The following is a 23,375-nucleotide window of genomic DNA, read 5'->3' on the forward strand; positions in this document are numbered from 1 at the left end:
ATGACAGGGACCAGAAGGCTGGGATTAACTCCTTCCCATCTTCTCAGCTCCCAGGTGTTTGTAGACAGGGGAGAAGTTATACCTAGAAAACCTCCCATTTTAAAATGTAGAAACTTGACCCACCACTTGGAGAGAAGATCCTGGTGTAAAGAGGGAAGTGGAGTGATGAACACGTGCTGGGAAAATTTCTGAGGTGGGAGAAATGCCCTTTAACCACCTTACTCCTAGAGGAAACTGAATTTACCTGATACCTTCTCCAGGATCAGGGACCCAACTCATGAATCGTGGCAAAATTGGGGCACCCCTTCTTCTTCCTTCAGAGATGGGAGGGGGAAAACCATCACCCTCCACTCCCCTTAGATAATTTTGCAAAGGTGGAAAAGACTTTTTGTGTATCTGGAAGAAATGAGTTTTCCCTCTTGGCAGGTGAATTGGGCAAGGGAATTTCTCCAAGTTCTGTGTTTGTCCTTGCAGAGCTTGGGAGCAGCCTGAGTGGTGGTAGCTTGGTCCTTTGGGGCAGGACTGAGGCACAGAAAATTAAAAAGAGAAATTTCCAAGCATTTCCTCCCTGTGCAGGTTCTCTGGGCTTCCCCAGGGTGAGAGCAGCAGTGCAGGAGGGCTCCTCTTGGCTTCTCTGCTCTGGGGCAGGGTCTTGCAGGTTGTTTCTGCCCTGGGAAGAAGAGCTGGGGGTGGGCAGGGAGGTGAGGACCCCCCAAAGGCATGAGGAGGTGCTGAACATTTATACAGAAAGAACACAAACATTGAAAATCCCCTGAATGCAGTGACTTGAAAACCTGAAGCATTTTGCATGTTTCCTGTGGATGCTCTGAGTGAAGGCACAAACTGGAATTCTCAGGAAAAATGGCTAAATACACAACACCAAAGTAGTGGTGGTGGTGTTGATTTGGTTTTTTTGGTTTGGTTTTTTTTGTTTTTGTTTTTTTTTTTTTTTTTTTTTTTTGTTTTGTTTTTGTTTTTTGGTGTTTTTTTTTTTTGTTTGGGTTTTTTTTGTTTTTTTTTTTGTTTTGTTTTTTTTGTTTTTTTGTTGTTGTTTTTTTGGTTTTTTTTCGTGTTTTTTTGGTGTTTTTTTTTGTTGTTGTTGGTTTGGTTTTTGTTGTGTTTTTGTTTGGTTTTTTTTTCCTTACGGTGCTTATTCATCCCTCCAACACCTCTGTCTCTCCTTGCCGTGGTTTTGCTGGTGGGGATGGGGAGGCAGAGACCATTTCTGGGCCAGAAAGGTCCCGAATGACTGCGTGGGATTTTAGTGTGAAATCCTGGAGCTTTTAAGCAGGAGTTTGGAGAACTTCATTTTGCACAGCAGTGGCTGCTTTGTGTAGCAACCCTTCTGGCCAGTGGCTGCAGGGAACTGGTCCAGTGGTGTCCTGGAGGGAGCTGTGGCTGTTTTGGGGCAAACCCAAGGGTTTGTGTGACCCCAGCTTGTTTAAGGATGAATCTGGGGAGAGGAGATGAGCTCTGAGCAGGGCTCCATCCTCCCAACCTTCTCCTCTGCTCAGCCCATCAGCTCATCCCAGTGTCCCCAGTGTCCCCAGTGTCCCCAGTGTCCTGTGTGGTTATGTGGTGACTCAGGTGTTTTCTGGGAGTCAGGAGATGAAGTTGAAAACCTGGCCAGGGAAGAGTGGACAGGGGAGAGGAGATGAGGAAAGGAAATGGAGGATTTCCAGGCAGAGTTTGGTCAAGGAAAGGATGGCTGAGATCACCTTGTCCTGCCAGCCAGGCTGTGCCACTCTTAGAGCAGAATAATGGAGTGACACACTCTGTAACACTCTGCTTTTCAACTTGATTTTATATATATATATATATACACACACACATATATACACATATATATATAATTTTTTAAGAAGAAAAAAAATATAATTTTCACCTGAATTAAAAATACTTTTGATCTTTGTCTTCCATTGAACTTTTTGCTTCAGAGAGAATAGATTAATAAACACTTTCAAATGGAAAAACATCATTTGGAGAGGTGTCCCTTTTATCTTGAACACAGAGCTTTAATGCTAACCTGGGTATGGGCTGCCTGTCCCTCAGTCCCTTTTGTCTTGCTTTGGTATCTTAACAACAATAAATTTGCTTTTATTGTCATCGTGATGGCCTTTACTGGTCACTTTCTATTCTTTCTTTTTTTTAATTTTTTTTATTTTGAAGTCAGCACGTTAAAAAAAAAAAAAAAATTGCAATGTTATTTTAATCAGACCAAATGAAAGAGCAAATCAGAGCGAGAATTTTAATCTGCCCCAAGCAAAACTGCCTTGTACATCTGTCATGTTGGGATTAGTGGAACTCTTTAAAGAAGCTGAAGACTTTTTAAACAAAGTATTAAACATTTGTGACCTGATTTCCATTCTTCCGATATTCTCATTAATAAGAGTGCAGGCTGAAAGACATCTGTTAGGTCCTATTTGTTTTCAGAATATTAAAGAATAATAAGAATATAGAAGGGTGAGGGGGTGGAGGGAATTTAAATGTAATATTAAAAGCCAAAGCTCTAAGCTGCAGTTTTCCAAAGTGATTCTGGGATAAACCTGTGGGGGGGGGAGGAAGCCAAATTTTGGTAAAACCTGGAAGTTGGATGCTCCAGGTTGTTGGTGTTGGGTTGAGGCTCTTAGGGCTTGGGTGAGGCTTCCCCTTGCTCCATCCCCACTTCACGAGTGGAGAAAGGGCAACTCTGGACATAAAATCCAGCAGGGTTGAGGCTTTAAATTGCCCACAGATACAAGGAGGGTGTGGGTGGCACCTGGATGTGTCCAGTGCTGCCTTGGACCAGAAAATGGAGTAGGGAGGGAGTGAAAATGTCCTTCTGGCATTTGCTGCTTGTGTTTGGTTTGATGCTAAACCAGCTGAGGCTTGGGAAGAAATAATAAATGGGAAAAAATAATAAATGGGAAAAAATAATAAATGGGAAAAAGTAATAAATGGGAAAAAGTAACAAATGGGAAAAAGTAATAAGCATTTGCTGCTTGTGTTTGGTTTGATGCTAAACCAGCTGAGGCTTGGGAAGAAATAATAAACGGGAAAAAATAATAAATGGGAAAAAGTAATAAATGGGAAAAAGTAATAAATGGGAAAAAAATAAATGGGAAAAAGTAATAAGTGGGAAAAAAATAAATGGGAAAAAATAATGAATGGGAAAAAAATGATAAATCCAGGCATGTGTTGGGTAAACTACTTGCTGAAGCCTTTGCTATTAAGAGGAGTATATGGTGGAAGAGGAGGTTGCTGTCGACTGCAATCTTTGCATCTTGTTTATGCTTGCTGGGTAAAATATTAACTAAAGCATCTGAACATAAAGTTCTGGTGTGAAAGAATATCAGCAGGGGAGAGCCATATGGTGCCAGGCTGCTAACAAAATACCAAACGCTGGAGATTCCTTTTTGCAGCAGCCTGCAAACTCTCATTCCCATACATAAAACATGAGTTCACGCCTTTGATTACTCTAAACACGAGTCCAGGAGGTGCAGGCATCTCTTTGGAGCTCACACAACTCAGGGCATGCAGTTCTCTTCCCCCCCACCCCCTGCCCCCTTCCTCTTCCTTTACATAAAAGAAATCGATGTTGAGCTGTTAAGATACAAATATCCAATATGCTGGGAGACAATATGTTGCCCAAACTGCTGTGTAAGCTGCCTGCCCTCTAATTAAACATCAGCTGCAGGAGGGACTCCAGTTTCTTCCTCCTTTCCCTTATCCTTGTGGCTTTCCTTGGGACAGCACCCGTGCCAGGTCTGTGCCTGGTTTGGGGCTGCCAGTCCTGGGGTTTGGGAGGTTTGGGATGGATGCTGAGGAGCAGAAGGGTCTCTCTGAGGAGCAGCTCAGGGGGGTGTTTACCCCCCCAGCTCAGGAGTTGGGTGCATCCAGCAGCCTTGGATTCAAACCCAGTGTTAGGAGGGTGCTCTGTGGAACTTGGTTATAAAGTCTGAGAGGTGGCTCTGGGGGGAGTTTTCATGCACACGGTGTTTAAAACTCAAGGTATTGCTGGCAAAATCTGTAGGTGACACTGTGAGCATTTTTTAATTTTTTTTTTCCTAATTTTTTTTTCTTTTTTTTTTTTTTTTTTTTTTAACAGTCCCTCAAAACCGATTTGATGATGAACTTTGCCTTGTGCTCATCCCTGGGCTCCCTGAGCCTGGTTTGTTGGGTACCCCTCACTAAACTTGGGTGCAGAAACACCCACCTAACCCTGAGCATCCTCCCCAGCAGCTGCCTCGGGTTAACCAGTTCAGAGCTGGAGTCTCTCCCCCTTGCCCACCTGGGAGGAGGAAGCTCTGGGGCTTCTTTGGCTGTGGCTTTGGGGCTAAACCTTGCATGCCAAGCACCTGAAAAGTCCCTTGGACATCCAACCTCCCTTGGAATAGAAGATCAGGGTGAGAACCTCAGTGCAGGCTTGAACTTCCCTCTTTTGGGGCTGCCTCTCCCATCCCAGCTGGACGGGCAAAGCTGAGTGATGGGATGGAAATAAAAAAGTTTTGGGGTAGGGATGGGTCTGCTCTGTGAAGCCATAGCCCAGAGGGCTGCTATTGGGTTAAGTCAAGGTGCCAGATGGGCTTTGGGAGAAGTTGCTGGATTCCAGCCAAGAGTTTTTGGAAAAAAAAAACAAAAAACCACCTTGTAATGGAGCTTGAAGCCTAAGGAAGAGTTTCCCTTTGGGTACATGAGGCCAATCCTCACTCTGTCCTTAAACCCCAAGCACCTGCGTAAAGATGAGAGAAAATAAATTAACTCCTTTCCCTGGTAAAGGTAAAAAAGAAATAGAAAAACCTTGTGTGGAAGATGTTCTAGGTGAAGTTATCTTGGGCCAAGTCAGCTCAACTCGAGTGGCTCTGCAGAGAGGACAAAGTTTGTGCCTCTGAAAGCTTCTGGGGCTGTGAATGTGCCTGGAGCCCCTCCTGCTCCTGCTGATCCATGGGTTTCTCCTCCATAATTCTGAAGCTTTGCATCTAGGCAGCTGCTGGCAAGTGGAGTTAAAGGTTTGTTTGTTGCCCTCAATATTTGAATATAATCAGTCAGTGAGGAACTAGCTGCTTTTGCCCAGAGAACCACTCTCTCCAAGAACACAAGTGACAGGAGAGGATTAATAGCCTTCTGCAGAGAGCTGCTCTGGGTTTTTATGTTAAAAAAAAAAAAAAAAAAAAAAAAAAAAGCAGTGCCTGGGAGCCATGTTGTTGCTTTAAAAAAAAATGACAGCCTAAACAGTTAACTTTGCCTGCAGTGTCTTGGAGGAGCAGGGAGTTGTCAGCTCCTCTTGAACATCCCCTGGAAACTTTTGGCTCCCTCCTGTCAGGGATGGGTTTCCTGGCTGCCAGGGGGGGCTGGGAGCTGCCAGGCTGGCAAAGCAGCTCTGGCAGGTTGGCTGCTTCCCTGCCAAGCAGGAGAGCAAGGCCACCCCATCAGGAATGAGAGGGTTGGGAAAAGGGGAAGGGTTTGGAGGAAAGAGGAGTTTTCTAGATAGGGGTTAATCCTTGGTTCTGGTGAGCGGGTGTTGGGGTCTGGGGCTCCTCCTGCCTTGGTACTGGGGTAAAACCAGTTGGGGCATCAGACTCAGCCTGGTGCAAATGGCTGGAAAAGGGGCTGGAAGCTGCCCTGAGCCCTCTGCCATGGGCACCCAGCTGCTGCCCCATCCCGTTGTCCCCACTGGGTGTTCCCCAGCAAGCTCAGGACTGAAAGGTACCACTTGGTTCTGTTTAATTGCAGCTCCACAGGGCCTGCAGGAGCCAGGAGCAGTGCCAGCAGGGCTGTAAACTTCACAGATTTGATGATTCTCCTTCCTTTCAAGCAAGTGGCTCAGAGCAGCCACCCCATTCAGCAGTGCTAAAGCTGGAGGGGACCCCAGCATCGTGGTTGGCAGAGCCCCACACGTGGCCAAGGCATTTTTTAAATAAAAACCCTTAGAAGGGGGGCAGCTTCATCACCCCCTTCCAGGACAGGCAGAGTGGGACCCTGTGCCCCTGCTCTGGGAGCTTTGCCATGGAAATGGGCATAATTTGAGGATGCTGAAGGGATGCTGGGGTGGGGAGGGGATGTGGGGGGCTGAGAGCCAGCAGGCCCTGTGCAGTGCTGCCTCTTGCCCCAGGGGAGCTGTTGCTGCTCGATGATCTCACCTCCTTTTATGCCTTATTGCTTCTGTCTCTCTGACTCTGGGTGACACACGCTTACGTGTCAACTTTTCACTTCTTATATGGCAGCACAGAGGAAAGGCTCCATATCACCCAGACAAGCTGGCAGCTGGGAAGGAGCCCATTTAGTGAGCTAACGTGGTGACAAGAGGCAGTGCCAGCCTCTGCCCCAGCTCTTCCAGGAGGCTTCTCCCCCCTCTGCCTGACCCCGGTGTCACACGGGGTAGAAAACCCCATCCAGAAACCCCCTTGCTCGAGGAAACCCTGTTGGTCAACCCTAGTCCTGTGCTGGGGGTGAAAGGGTTTGTGTCCTTCAAGCAGCTCTGTGTGCATGGAAAATTCGGGCACAAGCAATGTGGGGTTTTGTAGCTTCTGTGTGGGTTTGTTTGTTGGTTTGTTTGGGGTTTTTTTGGTTTTTTTTTTGTTTGGTTGGTTTTCGGTTTTGGGTTTTTTTGTTTGGTTTTGGTTTGTTTTTTTTTTTTTGTTTTGTTTTGGTTTTTTTTTTTTTGTGTTTTTTTTTTTGTTTTTTTGTTTTTTTGTTTGTTTTTGTTTTGTTTTGTTTTTTGGTTTTTTTGTTTCTTTTCTTTTTTTTTTTTTTGAAAGTTTGTCGTGTTGCCCAGAACCTGCAGGGCTGAGGGGAAGTTCCCAGAGCAGATTCCCTTGAGCTGTGGCTGCCAACACTTCTGGGCATCTCTGGAGATTTAGAGCCCAGGAGAAACTAAAGCTCTACAGATGACTAAAATGGTAGAGGATCAGTTCATATCTCACCTGGTCCTTTTACTCTTTCCCTCCACGCTGGAGCAAGCTGTCTGCTGGTCAGAAATCGGTGCTGAGCTGAAGGAGGGGTTGTCCTGTCCCACCCAGCCTGTCTCATTTCTCATTTTTCTCCTTTACTTTAGACACCTTGGGTCCCCCTCCACAAGTCCCCCCCTCCAGCTTACTCTTTTGCTTCTCATTTAATTTCCAAATTGATGATGGGGCAGCTCGGGCAGGGGGTGCCAGACACCCAAGCTGGGTTGATGCATCCCACTCTGTTTTCCATCCCTGCATCCTGGGGGTTCCTTCCCCACAGAGTGAGGAGGGGGATGCTCTGCTTCCAGCAATCAGCACACATATCCCCAACCTCCAGCCTCTTCCCAGACCACCTCAGGTGGGAAAAGACATCCATGTGCTGGTGGGTTTCCTCCTTCTGCCAGCTCTGCTCACCCCACACCAACCTCAGCAGCTTAAGCTCATGGTTTTCCCTTTTCCTGAGGTCAGCAGAACCACGGGAAGGGTTGTGGCAAGCAGAAGATGTCCTTGCAATGTCACCCTGAGCCATCACCTCCTTCCCTGCAGCAGCAAGACATCTGGGAGCTGCTTACCCAAACCATGCCTCCCCCAAAACCTCCCTAAAAATCCCTCTGTGCTGACTTCTCCTGCTGCTGTTTCAACAACACACGGGCTCCAAGGAGCGTTTTGGTTTGGTAGGAAAAGTAATTATTACCGGGGTGCAGTTTAGCAGTTGTGTTTTACAGTGCTGGTAAGGTTAAAAGAAATAATAATAATCATATAAGAAAGGCTCAGCCAGAGCAACTGCCTGCAACATGCTATTTGCATTTTTAAGGAAATACTTCTTTGAGACAGCTTGGGTGAAAGGTCAGAATTTGCATATAAATGGAAAAGAAAGTGTGTGATGCTGGAAGTTACATCTATATTATTTTCTCAGCGGTGAGCTGCTGTTTGGGAGATTAGGGGATAGGGTTTGCGTTTGGTTTGTGCTGAATAGAGAAGGTACCAGGAAAGCCAAATGAGAACAAAATAATGAGGGAAACGTGCGTGAAGAAAGCAAGGACATCATCCTGCTTGGGGGAGATGAGCAGGGCTGCATCAGTGGGCAGAAAAGGAGCTGAAGGGAGCAGAAAGAACTCTCTGTGCTGTGGATAAAGCTGGCAGGAGAGGGGGGATGCTGCCACTTGTCATCTGGAAGTAAAAACCCCAGGGCTCGCTTGGTGTTCAATTTATATTTTTTTTTATTATTATTTTTTTGTTGGTTTTGGTTCTTTTTCAGGCTGAGGTGTGCTTGGTGAGGAGTTAATCACCAGGCTCCCACAAAGCTCCTGCTATTGCAGAAGGAAGTTTGTCACTCTGGGTGACTCTTGGTGGCTGGCAGGGTGAAGGCAGAGGCACCCGCGGCTCAGGTCTTGCTCTCACCTTGGAGCAGCTCAGCACCAGCTGAGAGCTTTTCCAGGCCCTGTTGCTGTTGCTGTTGCTGCTGTTGCTGTTGTTGAGACTCCAAAAGGGTTCTCCAGTGGAGAGCCTGCTTGCTTTGTGTCCCCTCTCCTTGGTGGCCCTGCTCAGAGCGTTTTGACAGCTCCCCCAAGGAGCCAGGGGAAGATGGGCTGTTGACCGATGCTCACTCTTTCTTCTTTGTGATCAATACCCTTCAGAACAATGCACAGACAGCAGGAAAGCTGTGGGCAGGCAGCCTTTATTCTTTTTTTTTATTTATTTGAGGAGTACACAAGTGATACAAAGCTGGGAGGTGAAAACCACCTTGTTTCCTACGCTCTGCAGCACCGGGCAGAGTGCTCTCTGTGCCTCTTTTTATTGAGTCTTTTTTCTTTTTTCCTACAAAGTCTTATTAAGGGGCTGTGAACACTGGAGCATGAATATTGCTCTTAATGAGGAGAGGTTGTAGCCTCATTTGCTTCCTTCATGTTGTAGGTGCAGCAGGGGCTTCAGCTCCTGCACTGCTGGGTGACCCAGAGAAAGTGGGGGAATGGTCCCTGCCCTGAGCTCTGCCTGGCTGAGTGGGAAGGGATGGAGGGAAGGACCTGGAGACAGGATGGCAGGGATGGGTCTGTAACCCCCTGCTGATCCCCCCCTGCTGAGGGTGTTGGTCCCTCTCCAAGGAGCAGGTTCCTGCTGTGATGTCCTGGTGTTTGGGGGCCTTGTTGGGATGAAGCCAGTTGCTCTGTGTCCAGTCCCAAAGGGATGATTGCCTTTTCCCAGCAAGGTCCTGGCAAGGACAGCTCCAAAGCATCCCAAGCTCAAAAGCTGGCATGGTCAAGGTGACCACAGGGGCTGACACAGTCACTGAGGCAGAGGTGGCAGCTGAGGGCATCAAAAGGCAACTAGGCTGGTGAAGGGCAATTAGGGCAACTGGGCTGGGGAAGGGATCCAGCACAGATCCTATGAGGAAGGGCTGAGGGAGCTGGGGGTGTTGAGGCTGGAGAAGAGGAGGCTCAGGGGAGACCTCATCACTCTCTCCAACTCCCTGAAAGGAGGTTGGAGCCAGGGGGGGGTTGGGCTCTTTTCCCAGGCAACTCTCAGCAAGACAAGAGGGCACAAGAGGTCTCAAGTTGTGCCAGGGGAGGTTTAGGTTGGACATTAGAAAGAATTTCTTTCTGGAGAGGGTGATCAGCCATTGGAATGGGCTGCCCAGGGAAGGGGTGGATTCTCCATCCCTGGAGATATTTCAAAAGAGCCTGGATGTGGCACTCAGTGCCATGGGCTGGGAACCACGGGGGGAGTGGAGCAAGGGTTGGACTTGGTGAGCTCTGAGGTCCCTTCCAACCCAGCCAATTCTAGGATTCTATGAAAGCAGAATGGGCCAGGAGGTGAGGTGGCATAAGGCCAGGAAGGAGGACACGGGCCCCTTGTGCTTGGAGAAGTCTCCAGGAGGGAACTGAGGTGGGAGCTACAGCAGGAATCACTGGAAGGAGGGTGGCAGATTCCTGGAGAAGGAGAACTGGTGGCATCGTGCTCCTTCTGCCCCAGTGCAGAGCCAGATCATGGGATCCCAGACTGGGTTGGGTTGGAAGGGACTTTAATCATCTAGCTTAACCCTCTGCCATGGCAGGGACACCTCCCACCAGCCCAAGCTGCTCTGAGCCCCATCCAACCTGTCCTTGGATGCTTCCAAGGAGGGGGAAGCCCTGGCAACCCCTCCTCTCCTCCATGTCCCAGGAACCTTGGAGCTGGGCAGGATTTGGTGCCTCTGAGCACCTCCCAGCCCCAGGGGTGCTGAGCTGGGCACTCATGGGTTAACAGCACAGGGAGTGCTGCAAGTACCTGCTTGGCAGGGGAAAAGTTTGATCCTGCTGGAATCAAAACCTTTCCTGTCCTTTGGGTAAGGGGAAAGAAAAGAGTGTGCATCCCAGGTTTTATGACCTTTGGTGTGGCAGCCTGGGGGTTCAGCCAATGGGCTGTGTGTTTGTTGGGGCTGTGGGATCAAAACTTCAGCTCCCTGGTGGGGCAGCATCCCCAGCGTGGGACCCCAAGAGGGGATGTGGCTGGGAGGGATGTGGGGTGAGGAGCAGCGAGCTCTGGGATGCAGGGCTGGGATGTGCTTGGTCAATGTGAGGATGGAGCCCAGGGAGAGAAAATTCCATGGAATGAACAGCCCAGGACAACACAAGTTAGTTGGCCCTGCTGGATCTCCCATCCATACAGCCCATCCTAACCCCTTGTGAAATCCTATCTGCTGATAAGCACAAAATGTAATATCTATTACCCAGCTGTTAAACCTCAATTAATACGTTTTAATGATCAGTCATTTACAGTGCAATAAACAATTAACATCCTGTATTAGATCCTCAATTAAATGCATGCTGGGGGAGCTAAAAGTGAAGCAGGGAAGGTGGCTGTGCTGCAGTGAACAGCCAGAGTTGTGTTCAATGAGATGGTGATTTTCTGCCCTGAGAGGGGCTGCACCAATGCTCCTGGCATGGGACAGAACAGAGGAGAATTTCTAAAGGAACTGGGTTCTGCTGGGTTTGAGTGAATTCTGAGCCTGGGCTGGGCAGGAATGTGGAGCAAGTGGTGGAGGGGTCCCTTGGGTGGCTTTTGCAGCTTAAAGGTGTAATATTTGGATTTGAGGTGTTTCTTTTGCTTCATCCCTATGAATGGTGGGGTCTGAAGGGCCCTCTGCTCCCTGGCACTGAGAACTCAGCCCTTGTTTTCTGCTGGGACCCCAAAAGCTCCTGCCTGCTCTCAGCATCTTGCTGCCTTGTTAACCCAGCCTTCCCCTTGCCCAGGAAGGATGAAGGGCCTGAACCAAGACGAAGAAAAATCTCCCTTTCTCCCTTTTCTTGCACTTGGAGGAGCAAACGAAGATTGATGTGTTTTCCTTCCAGTCTCCCAGCTGAAACGTGCAGGGTTGAATCTTCTGAGAAGAGGGAGCTTCCCCCCCCCCCCAGTCTTCTCCCCAAGGACCCCATCTCTCAGCCCATCCCTTTGTCCCAGCAGCTGGAACCTCTGCCCAGCTCTGCAGCCAGGCTGATGCTGCTCTGCCAGCCAGGAGGCAGCTGCAGACACAGGGACACGTGTGGGAGCTGGCTGCCACCCAGGCACTCCCCTCCTGCAGCCTCTTGCCTCCTTTTTCTATTCCCTTTCTGCATGCCAATGCTTCCTGGGAGGTTTGCTGGGTTTATTATTGGGGGAACTTTCTGCCATTCTTTAGTAGGTTGTTTTGTGTTTTTTTTTTTTCCTGAGAAATCAATGCTTTCTCCTTTCTTTGGAAAAAAAACAACCCAACAAGCAACCCACACCCTGGTCTGATTAACACCCAGATTCATGTATGGTCTTCTTCCCAAGTTTCCAGATGTTTGGAAGTTGATCAGGATGATCTGAGGGTTTCCCAGAACTTTGTTCTTTCATGCCAGGATTTTACACAACCCACAAGGCTCGGGGTCCCTGCTGACCTTGCTCAGCCTTTACCTCTGAAGGGGGAGGAGGGGGCAAAGAGTTTGAAGAACCACCTGAAAGAGGATGTGGTGGTGTTTTGGTGGGGGATTGTCTTAGATTTTCATGAGAAAAACCAAAGAATCTGCTGAGGGACCCCAGTGTGTGATCCAGTCCTGGTGGGATGGTGGGTATGGAGGATGGGGCAGGGGATGGAAAGCTGGTGACTTCTTTGGGGATGTGAAGGTCTGGCTGATCTATCAGACCAGCTGAGACTTCAGGGTTTTGGGTTTTTTTCCAGGGGCAAGTGGATACAAATGCTGTTTGTGAGCTCTGGACAGTCCCAGCTCTGTGTCAGGAGGGGACCCCAGAATGTGCTGTTCCCTCTGGGACCTGGGGAGCATCCCCCATCTCCTCTAGGTAGGGGTCACAAGAAGTGTCCTTCCCAAAACCAGTGAGCTCCATTTCTGCTGAACCCAGGGGCCCAGAGGGGAGGTGGAAAGGGCAGAGCCAGCACTGCAAGTTGATCCTCTCTGGAGATCAGATGCATTGAAACAGCAGAGAGGCAAAGAAATCTGATGCTTGTGTTGAGGGAGCTGCTTTGGCCATCAGAGCCAGGCTGGGCAGAAGGGTGATGGGCTGCTTGCTGTGGGACCAGCAGATCTCCAGCCTGCTGAGGGCTCCTTCACCCTCCTCTTGCTCTCAAGGATGAAGGCACAGGGGGGTTGGGACAGGACCTGTGAGAAGGACAGGATTTGATGGGCTGGATTTGATGTGGCAGCTTCTGGAGCTCAACCTGAGCCAAGAAAGTAGGAATATGGGAGCAAAACTGACCCAAAGAAGATAAGGGTGCTTGGGGGGGGAGGTTGCTACTTCCTCTTCCTTGGGGTTGACTCTGTAAGCTGTCTGGGGTTGACTTTGTAAGCTATCTGGAGGCTCCTTTTGCATCCTGAAGTTTAGCCCATTCTCTGCTCCTGCCTTCCAGAGAAGATCCTCCTGCTTTAAAACCCACTGCCTGGGAGAAGGATGCTCAGGGAAATGCTTCAGGCCAGGCTGTCCTATGAATGTGCTATAGAAACATTTTTATTTCTTCTTATTTGATGCTTTTCCCCCTTCTCTTCTCCTTTCCACTTTCCTTCCCACATTTTCCTTGGTTTTCATCACCTCTGCTTCCCTGCTCCCATTCCCCAGAGCTTTCCCAAGGCAGAATCATGTCTCAGCAGCTTTTGGATTTAGTTTCCAAGCCCTCTGCCTGTCCTAGGGGTCCAGGCTGGAACCCCACACTTCAGACAGGGTTTGGAGTAGAGTCTCCAAGAGAGATGAAACTTGGGAGAAGTCCCCTCAGGTGCCTTCCTGGCTCCAGAGCAGCTCAGGGTTGGGACAAACCCCCAAGGTGACATTCCTGGTCAGCTGTCACAGGCACTAACTTGGGTTGGACGTCACCAGAGGATCAAATTATCCTGGTCTTTCAATGTACTTGTTCCTGCAGGAACACTGGGGGACATACTGGTTGTACCTTAAGGTCTTGTAGACAGAGAACAAGCAGAGGCAGGGGAGCAATAAATTCCCTGTTTTTTTTTTCATCATGTTCTCCTCAAAGCTGTTTGGTGGCAGAGCAGCTCCCCAGTTGCTCTGCTGGTGTTCTGCACACTCAGCAATTATTCCCTGGGGGGAACACCCACCCTCCATAGGTTTCCTTCAGAGTTTGGGGCCTTTTCTTTTTTTTTCCCTGTCTTAGACATCACCCCAAGAAAGGAAAGATAGAGTTAAGGAGTCCTGGGAGCCTCTTCAGCAGAGGAAACTGAGCCCCAGCTCTGAGTTCTCCCTTGGGTTGCTGGAAACCTGGGATGAAGGAGGGTGCTGGAGCTTGTGATGCTCCTCAGGTGCCTGGGGGATGGGCCCCTTGTTCCTTTGCATGGGTGGGAGAGAAATGGAGCAAGGCTTGGAGAACGGGCAGGGAATTCTTCAGTACTCAGATTAAAGATGTGAGGGGAAGGCTGGTGCCTAAAGTGACAACGTTTTACCAAGGATGAGCTGTGACAGCCTGGGGGGGGAGGATGGGAAGAGTCTGGGGGCAAACGCTCTTCGTCTCATCACCGTGAGCAAGAAATGTGTGGGAGGGAAAAAAGGTCACAGTTTTTTTGTGGGTTTTTTTTTTTTTTTTTTATTATTTGATGAGAAGCTCCCAGCCCAGAAAGCCCAGAGGGCTGACTCTGCCTCCTGACCCTCTGTTCTTCCCTTCCCCAGAAAATGAGTTTCGGGGTGAGCTGCTGAATCAGAGGTGGACTTGTGGAGAGAGGATCAGCAGCTGTGAGGGAGCCACCAGCCTGCACGGCACACACATCAAGGTGAGCAGAAAATCCTGGGCTTTTTTTATTTTTTTTTTTGGATACATTGACCCCCCCTTGCCCCACGTGTTGGCCCGAGGATGGGGGTCACGGGCTGCTATGGACCAGCTGGTCCTGGAGGGGGGGGATGGATGCTGGGGGCAGGATTTGGAAGTTTCTCCTTGTGCCAGCTGAACCTCCAGCTCAGGGAATCCGGGCAGAGAGGGCTTCCAGCTGTCAAGGTTTGGCTTTGAGTCTGAATGATTGAAATCCTTGCCTTCCTCTCTGCTCCCAGCCTTCAAGGGTGGCTCAGAACTGGGCTATTTAGGGCAGTCCCAGGGCTGTGAAAATGGAGCCTTTCTCCAAGGCTCCGGCTGGTCGGAAGAAGCCCCTCGTGCACCAGGTGAAGCTGTGGTGGCTTTGGAGGAGACAAGTGAGGCATTCATCACCCCCCCTCCCCGGGACCCCTGGCAGCTCCTGGGGGCTCAACAGAGCCTCTCAGTTACTGCTGCAGCTGGGGCTGGGGACAGAGGGCCAGCCAAAGCTGTCAAACCTCCCAGCAGATTCCCTGCCAGCAGATTAGGAAGCTTTAATTAAGCAGAGAACGGGGCAGCTCATCACACAAATGCCACTTCCTGGCCCCTTTGGGGCTCTCAGAATCTCAGAGCATCATCTCAGGCAGGTGGATGGACCCACCTGGCTGCTGGAGGAAAATCTCCTTGGGTGACTCTTCCTGTCTTCCCAAGTAAACCGAGCCCTGGGAAAAACCCCAAAGCAGCAAAAATCCACCCTAGAAACCCATCCTTCTTCTCTAACAAGCTGTCAGCTGCTAGCAGGTGTCACCAGGAAAGCTCCCACCTTCTTGGAAAGCAGAGTAAGCAGTCGCTGCTCGATTTCAAATGAGCTCAATTAAGGCTTTTCTATTGAACCTGCCAAATAAGCACTTAGATGAGATTTAATAAGACTGTTGTGTGTTAATAAAGCCATGATTACAAAAGGAAATATTCCTAGGACCTGGTGCTCATCTAGCACCCTGCCTCTGCCAGGCACGTTGCTAATATTCATTATTCCTCCCCCTCAGCTCTGCTCAGTTGGGCTTTAACCAAGTGAGTGCTGGGGGAACAGGAGGAGATGGGGAGGGGGCAGCTCCCCCGAGGGTCACCCCGGGGATGTGGAGGGTGCAGGAGGATCTCATCCTGCACAGGGTGGTGAGACTGAGCCTGGTGAGGTGTGGGAGGAAGCAAGAGATGAATTCTCCTGCATCATAAAAGCCAAATTAAGGTGGGACAGGAAGGAGGAGGCTTTATAAGGCTCTCACTGGCTCCCCAAGAGATGCTTTAAACCCTTTTAGGCAAATTAAAGGAAAAAAAAAACAAAAACAAAGAAAAAAAAAAAAACAACACCCCAAACCACACAATATTTCTCTGCAAATCAATGCAGCAGAATATTTATTTTCTACTCTTCTCCTAAAATCCAGGTAGAACCTAGGACATTCTCAGCCTGGAGATTGTGTGTCTGTGTGTGTGTCCTCTTCTCTCTCAGGGCTGAGGGGTCTCAGTCCCTCTCTAAGCTTGGGATCTGCCCCCTGTGAGCACGTTGTGTGTGCTCATAAATACAGATTGTATTTAAATGGCATTTTCCCTGCCTGTTAGGGCTCCTGATCCCCAGGATGCGCCACGGTGAAGGACAATGGGATGTGGGGCACGTTTACTTATTTATTTTTTGCTTCTAAAGCAGGCTCAGGATAAAATTTCCCCTGACAGGTCTGAAATGAGATCTCTGCCCAGGGCTGGGGTGAGGTGCTCTCTGCACGGAGGCATCCTGGATGCTTCTGCTCTGCTCCTCCTGGGCCACGCTGCCTGCTGGAGAAATGGAGCTTTCTCTCCCCAATCTCTCTCCTCCTGAGCTCTGGCAAACTGAGTGAGGGAACTACTGAATCCTGGATATTAATTGGATATTAGGAAAAATGTCTTTGTTGTCAGGGCCTGGCCCAGGCTTCTCAGGGCAGGGATGGAGTCCCCATCACCCCTGGAGGGGTTTCAAAGCCCTGGAGATGTGGGGATGAGGGCCATGGGGCAGTGCTGGGTTAATGGTTGGAATGGATGATCTCAGAGGTCTTTTCCAACCAAAACAATTCTATGATGAGCTGTTAGGACAGGTAGGGCTGAGGCTGACAGGGCCACCAGAGCCCATTCCCTGCCACCAGCACCAGTGCTGCCTTCAGAGATGTGCTCATAGCTCACCTCAGGGATCAGCAGGCATTGGGGACAATCTCATGAAAAAACCAGCTTATTACCAAGCCTGAAAACAACAACCTTGAGGAATACTATTTCCCCACACTCCCTTTACCCCTCCTTGTGTGCCATAAGAGCTGTTTGCACAGCCAGAGCCACCCGGGACTCCCGGTGCCTGCGATGACATTTGGATTGCGTGTCACGGCCCTTCCAAAGAGTCAGGAGGAAAGTGTTTGTCATCTGAAAGTACTGCCTAGGAAATCACCCCAGCCTAATGCTGTGGAGGCACAGGCTACAGCTGGGGCTGTCTCCAGCATTGCTGCTCAGGAGCATCTTTTCTGCTTGGCTTCACTCGTGCAGAGGATGCTCCAGAGCATCCGCACTCGGTAAGCGTTTCCTTCCTGGCATTGGGGGGTTTAGGGTTGTTTTTATTTTTATTTTTTATTTTTTTCTGTGTGTATGAGGGGGTTTCTCTCTGCAAATGAGAAGTGACAGCACGGCTCCAGGAGGAGGAGGAGGTTTGTGACACAGCTGTGGTGGGCACAAGCTGTGGGTTTGCATCTGAAGATGTCAAGGCAAAAATCCTTCCCCCCTCCCTTCCCCTTCCTCGTGCCTCAACTCCAAGCACAAGAACATCACACAGGGTGTCCTTTCCTGGAAGCAGTGAAAGAGCAAAAGCTGATGATAGTTTATTCAGCTGAGGACAGGACTCACAATAGGTGGAATGTCAGGAGGATTTAAATCAAGCAGCGGGGAAGACCCTAAAGGAAGAAGGGGGGGAAAAAACCCAAACCCTAAACTCAGTGTGGTTATAAAATAGCAGCTGAGAGCTACTGCTGAGCCTTTTTTAAGGGAGACATTTGATCAAGGGGTATTTCTTCCTCCATCACCCTGTATTTTTATTTTTTAAAGATTAACAGCATGAGAAGGTGCAGTGGGATGAAGCCTCTTTGTGTCCTGCAAGGGGGGGGAACAGATTTGGAGACCCAGATCCAGGTCTATCCCCCTGTGTTCAGCCTGCAGCAGCCATGGGATGATTCCTTTTTGGGGTAGAACACCAGAAACCCCCAAGAGGCCATTCAACCCCCCATCCTCAGTGCCTGGTGCTAAAGGAGAAGGAGCTAAAGGAGAAGGGGCTCTTTATACCTGGGAGAGGGGAAGGACCAAGTAGAAAAAGCATTCTTCAACACTTCTGCAGGAAAAATGCCATTTCTTCTGGCTTTTTCCTCCTCCTGCTGCTAGACAAATTTATATTTTGGTATTTGGAACTAAAAATAGAGGTGCTCTCTGTCTGTCTGTCTGTCTGTCCCTCCCTCCCAGCTCAGCTTCGTGCAAATGGTATTTCACTCTCTGCACAAACAAGTGCTGATGGGAGCTCTGCTGCTTTCAGCCTTAAAATAAATATCCCCGCTGAATCCTCACCTCCCTTTGTCCAGATGAAGGCTTTTTCAGCCTGTTTATTTTCTCTGAGCTCCGTGCTGCTCTTGAATACATACAGAGTATTACTGCTGACCACGGGGAATTGCAGCAGGGCCCTTAATGCTGTGTTTGCACAGAGCACACCTGGGCAGCAGTGCCTGGCTTTCTGTCAGCACCTCAGCCCTTCCTTCTGCTAAGAAATGTGTGTTTAGGTCAGCAAGGAGAAGAAGAAAACCTCTGCCCTGGAGGTACTCCCTAAAATGAAACTTTAGGTCCTTGCTGCTCTTCCTGGGCTGCCACCTTGGCACTGGAGTGAGGGTGTTACTGAGAAGTAGGCTGGGAAAATTCATCATGACTCAGGTCCAGAGGTCTTTCTGGCTTATTTTTTATCTTCCTGAACCTCGTTGATTTAGATTTGCAACACTGGGACATCATCAGGATAATTTGGACTGTGGGGGCAAACACATGGTAAGGAATAATCCCTGCACTCTGCCACCTTTGGGGAACAGAGATGGGGGAAAAAAGGGGCATCCCCAGGTGAAGTGATGTTCCCAAGCTTATCCTGACCATCAGTGGCAGGACACAGGGATGAATCCTGCAGTGAGCACCCCAAGACCCAGCACAGGGCTCTTCCACCCTCACTGCTGGGTCAGGAAACCTGCTGGAGGCTTGATTTGCTTTAACCTGAGAGATAATCCAGGGATATCAGAGGAGGTGTGGTACAAACCCCTTCTCACTGGACAAACACTCTCAGAGGCTGCCTTCTGGTAGCAATAATTTATCTGCACGTTGACTTTCAGGTGGCTTTGTTGTCCCTTCAGAGTTCAAATAACGTGAGTGCAATCTGGAGAGCTGCTCAGGAGAGAGAACAAACAAAAACTCAAGTTTCCCAGACTGCAGACATGCTCTGTGTGACCTGAAATTTCATGTTAAAATGATATCAGTCTCGAGGGCTTCTCACTGAGGAGGTGAACAAGAAAAGTAGAGAGGTTTCAGGTAACCCTCGTGCACCTGAGCCTGCTCCCCACTTTCAGAGGAGCAGTAATGGCCATGCCAGTTAATTTGAGTTGGATGAGAGGAGCAGCAACTGAGGTTTTCCTGGTGTTTTGGCACTTTGGTGGGAAACGAAGGGTTTAGATGATGGTGCTGCTGTTGGTTGCAGTGGAATAAAGGTGCCTGGTGGGAGGGAAGAGGCTCTGGGTGTACAGAGCCCACTCCAGCCCTGTGGGGTAGGTGGTGAAACACTGGAAATCCACAGTGGTGGGGCCATGTCATGTTCTCTGTCCAAGGAATGGGGCTTCTCTGTGGGGAAAACCCCAGTAATTTAGGTTTTGTAAAAGCAGTGGGCCAGGTGAAGCAGCTTGTTTGGCTTTTCCATCCTTTGCTCCTTAGCAAGGTTGGGTCTGTCCCTGCCTCAGATGGCTCCTGTCCCCTTTGTCCATGCAGTGATTTGTCTTCCCAGGGAATTCACTTCTGGCTTGAGGGCGGAATTACTTGATGCTGTGCTGTGTAGTGAGGAGCCTGGATGGTAACTCAGGTGTGATGCCTCCTTTTTTGAAGACAAATATGAAACGGGATCATCCCCCAGCGAGAGACAAGAAACCTGAGCCCTGCCTGTCCTCGAGGGGCAGGTTTCAGAAAACTCAAGTTCTGCTCTGTTGTTCCCTGAGGTCTTTTCCCAGCTTTTCCCCTTTTTTAACCCAGCACTGGCACGTTGCAGGTGGTGCCCATGATGCCTCCTGCAGCCTCCCCTCCTCTGCCTCTTTCAAGAGCTGATCCATGGGAAACCCATCTTGCTGTGGCACTGGCCCAGCACGTGCCCCTTCCCTGGGAAAAATAAAAGCATAACAAGAAAGAAAGAAAGAAAAAAAACCCTTCTCTGAAATTCATTTGGGTTGGAGGCAGGCTCCCAGGGTGTTCCTGGCATTGTTGGTGTGCAGTGGTGGGATGAAGCAGCTCGCTGAAAGGCTCATAAAGGTAATGAAGTCCCTTTGACACCTGCTCCTCTCCACACTTCAAACAGGAGCCATTGGTCTGCAGGGAACCAGGGCTGGAAAAATAGAAATTATAGTAATTGTCTGCTGGGTTATTGGGAAGATTGTAATAAACGTGGAGCTCAACACGGCGGGGCCACGAGCTGAATGCTGACAGGGTGCAGAAATTGCTTCAGGTTTTGATTCCTTTTTTTTTTTTTTTTTTTTTTTTTTTTTTTTTTAATTTTATTTTATTTATTTTGTCTCTGCTGTCTCCCCATCTAAAAAACTACAGAAATCGTTGTGTGCTAAAGCTGCATTTCAGGAGGGTGCCAGTGGGAGGGAGGGAAATTTCATCCCTCCCCTCTGAGGTGTTTTTAATCGGGGGTGCTCCAGGGGACCTCTGTCCCCCCTTTCTGCCTCCCTCCCTCCTCACCACCCCAAAATCTCCGAGGGGATGATAAGAATGGTCCAAACCAAGCAGTGCATCCCCCAGGGGTGATGGGGGAAGGTCTCCCTTCTGCTGGGGACAGTGAGCAGCCATTAAGCCATCAAGGTGCCCATGGGGATGTGGTGGCACAAATCACGTCTGCATTGTCCCCACCACCAGGGGAGCCCCACAGGCTCTGCATCCATGTCTTTTCCTGCTCCTCAACCTGGGGGATCAGCTGCTTGTGTCCCCTCCTGTCTGCAGGGGCATCAACTGTGAAGCCTCCTCCTTTAGGGATGGCACAGGAGCTGGCTGGATTCCTCTCCAGCTCCAAAGGATGTTCCAAAGAGAATTTGATTTATGTCACATCCCACTTGAAAGTGTTCCTTACCCTCTCCTGTTCTCTCTCTCTCCTGTTATCCCAGAAGGAAACATCCCAGATGGGAACACTGCCCCAAACCCCACAACTTGTCCCCAATCTCCTGCCTTACCCCCCTGGCACTTGCTGCCAGCTGTCCCTGCCTGCAGAGAGAGCACCTTGTGTCAAGGGCAAGGGGAGAAACCCAGCTCTTTGCTGGTCACTTCACCCCCTTTGCTGACAGCTCCAGTGAAATCCTATTCCTCTTATTCTACCTGTGCCTTTCTGCCCTGCCGTGGGGGTCTCGTGTTTTTGCTGCCCCCACCTCCAGCACAGCCACATTTCAAAGCCCCCCCACCTTCTGCACTTCAGCTTTCTGCTAACTTGTGGCATATTGTGATGTTTAATTAATACCAGGCACTTTGAAGTCCCTGATGTTACTTATTCATGCCCCTATTCCCCGCAGACCCTTCTGTTTGATGTCCACGTTCCAGACGTTGTTTAGATGCAGCCCTCTTTGTGTCAAATTTAAGCAGAGGAGAGGTTGCTCTTTAGGGCACTACATGAGAAGTTGCCCTTCCCGGGGTGGGAGATCAGCTCAGCTGCAAATTCAGAGATTTGTGACCGTGTGCTGCCTGCTCCCAGCATTTCTGGGCTGTAAACCCAAAGAAATCAGCCCTGCCCTTAAGGGATGCTCTCCCAGCTGCACCCATTTCCCATCACATCTTGGGGTTGCTCCCTCTCTCGTCCCCCCCCAGCAGGGTCCTTGTTGTGTCCCAGGATGTGGAAATGAATTTTGGGTTGGTAAATGTGGTGGTAAATGTTGGTAAAAGTTGGTAAATGTGCTGAGGGATAAAAGCAACTCAAGAACCCTCTGTCTGGAGAAAAAAGGGGGAAGGGGGGAAGCTTTCCCTACCGGGTATTTACACGGAGCACCAATCCCATGCAAGATGGGGCTTTAAGAAATAACTTTTTGGCTTTCTTTCAATAATTTTCTTCTTTTTTCGTTCCAGATGAGTTTAGAAAATGATGATAAGAGAGCACGCACACGATCAAAGTCTGTCAGAGGTGAGCAGCTGGGGAGCCCAGAGCGGGGGGTGTGGAGACCCCAGCTCCCTGCACTTGGCTGGTACCAAATAAGTTTGGATTTTTCAGGTCCACTCTTAATTCTTTAAGTTATACTCACTGCCCTCCCCCCAAAAATTTGCCTACAACACCTAGGAAACTCCCAACCACAAACCTTTGTAGGTCCTCAGAATGTTTTGCCCTCATCCCTTACGCATGGGAGGGGAGAAATAAAATGAAAGAAGGGAGAAAAAAAAAAAAAAAGAAAGGAAGGGAAAAAAAAAAAAAGCCCCTTTGCATGCTTTGCTTTAGGGGAATGGCAATCGCTGGAGCTTCAGATCAGCTCCCGGGGCTTTCATCATGCGCACTCTGCCAGAGGCTTTGAAGTTGCACATCTGAGAGTGCCTGGCAGAAGTGGTGCCTGCTGGAGAAGCCAATGGGGCCATCCCCTGGCAGGGATGTGAGGACAAACGACTTGTTAATGCAGAGCTTGATTGCTGGTTTTTTTCCAGCTTGGGAAAAAAAAAACAAAAAAAACCCAAACAAAACCCCCAGAAAATATACCCCCCCCTAAAAACCAAAAAAGCCCAACCAAACGCAAAAAAACCCCAACCAAACAAAAAGACCCCCAAACACAAAACCAAACCAATCAAAAAAAACCCAAAAAGACCCCCAAAACCCAAAACCAAACAAAAAAACCCCAAAAAACCAAACCAACCAACCAAAACAAAAAACCACAACAAACAAACAATCAAAACAAAAAACCGACCAACCAAACAAAAGACAAAAAAAAAAAAAAATTAAAAAATCCAGAGTGGGAAAACCTGGAGGTATTTTTTGGCTTGCTTGCTCTCTGGGAGCAGATGAGATGCTCAGAAACAGAGCCCAGGGGGTCCCCTTGGGTGGTGCTGGGGCCACGTGTGATGGGGCCAGAGCAACCTCTCTATTTTGGTTCCTTTTTGTGACGAATTCTGGGGCGAGGGATGAGCAGAACTGGCTGCAAAAAAAAGAGACGGCTTCAGGGACAGCAGCTTCACCCACCTTGCTCTTCCCATCTCTAAAACCAAACCCAGTCCCAGCTGCTGAGTTGTGCTGGATCCAGCTCCTTGATTTGGGTTTCGTTGCTTTGCTGCAGGGACAGAAAGGTGCTGGCTCGGGTTGCTAATGAGAATGCCCTGATTCTATTTATTTTCTCACACCCTGCCTTCCCCACGCTCATATCTGGCTTTCTCCCTGGGAAAAAGGTAATTTATTGCCTGCACCCTGGGACTTGCCACTGCCTCCAGTTTGTTGCAGCTCCTGAGTCATCCCACTGGGAGCTGGATCCCAGGAAGCCCAATTAGCTCAAACAAATTGAGCAAACGTGTGATGGTTTTTAGCCTGGGCAAATTTAGACTTGTGTTGTGGGTTTTATTTTGGTCTTGGGTTTTCTGGGTTTTGGGTTTTTTTGGGTTTTGTTTTTTTTTTTTTTTTTCTCCTTCCCGATTATTTGGATTCCTGGCTGGATGCAAAGTTTCAGCAGCAACGTTGTATGCTGAGTGTGATTCCTCTCCAAGCACGGAGAAGAAGGCATGAAAAAAAAGGTCTTTACTTAAAAGTGTTCTATTTATTTGCATGTTTATCACTATAGACCCATTGAGTTGAAATTCCTTGCCTCTTTAGAGGGAGATGTGGTGGTCCCTGGTGCTGCAAACCTGCACTCCTGTGCTTCAAATCAAGCAAAAAGGATTTACAAGGCAGGATTGTGATTTCCTCCAGGCTGGAACAC

General features: G+C 49.1%; 1 protein-coding gene across 4 annotated transcripts in view; it reads left to right on the top strand.

Annotated features, from left to right (window-relative positions):
* Positions 1-23,375, top strand: part of MYT1 (myelin transcription factor 1) — a 57,090-nt gene that overhangs the window by 4,071 nt on the left and 29,644 nt on the right. For all 4 annotated transcript variants that reach the window (XM_071759803.1, XM_071759805.1, XM_071759804.1 and 1 more), the window contains exons 2-3: positions 14,049-14,149; positions 21,556-21,610. In XM_071759803.1, coding sequence (XP_071615904.1) covers positions 21,556-21,610 — 55 coding nt within the window. In that variant the 5' untranslated portion in view covers positions 14,049-14,149. The remainder of the gene's footprint in view (positions 1-14,048; positions 14,150-21,555; positions 21,611-23,375) is intronic.

Source organism: Heliangelus exortis, chromosome 16 (assembly GCF_036169615.1).
Source record: "Heliangelus exortis chromosome 16, bHelExo1.hap1, whole genome shotgun sequence".
In the NCBI taxonomy this organism is placed as follows: domain Eukaryota; kingdom Metazoa; phylum Chordata; class Aves; order Apodiformes; family Trochilidae; genus Heliangelus; species Heliangelus exortis.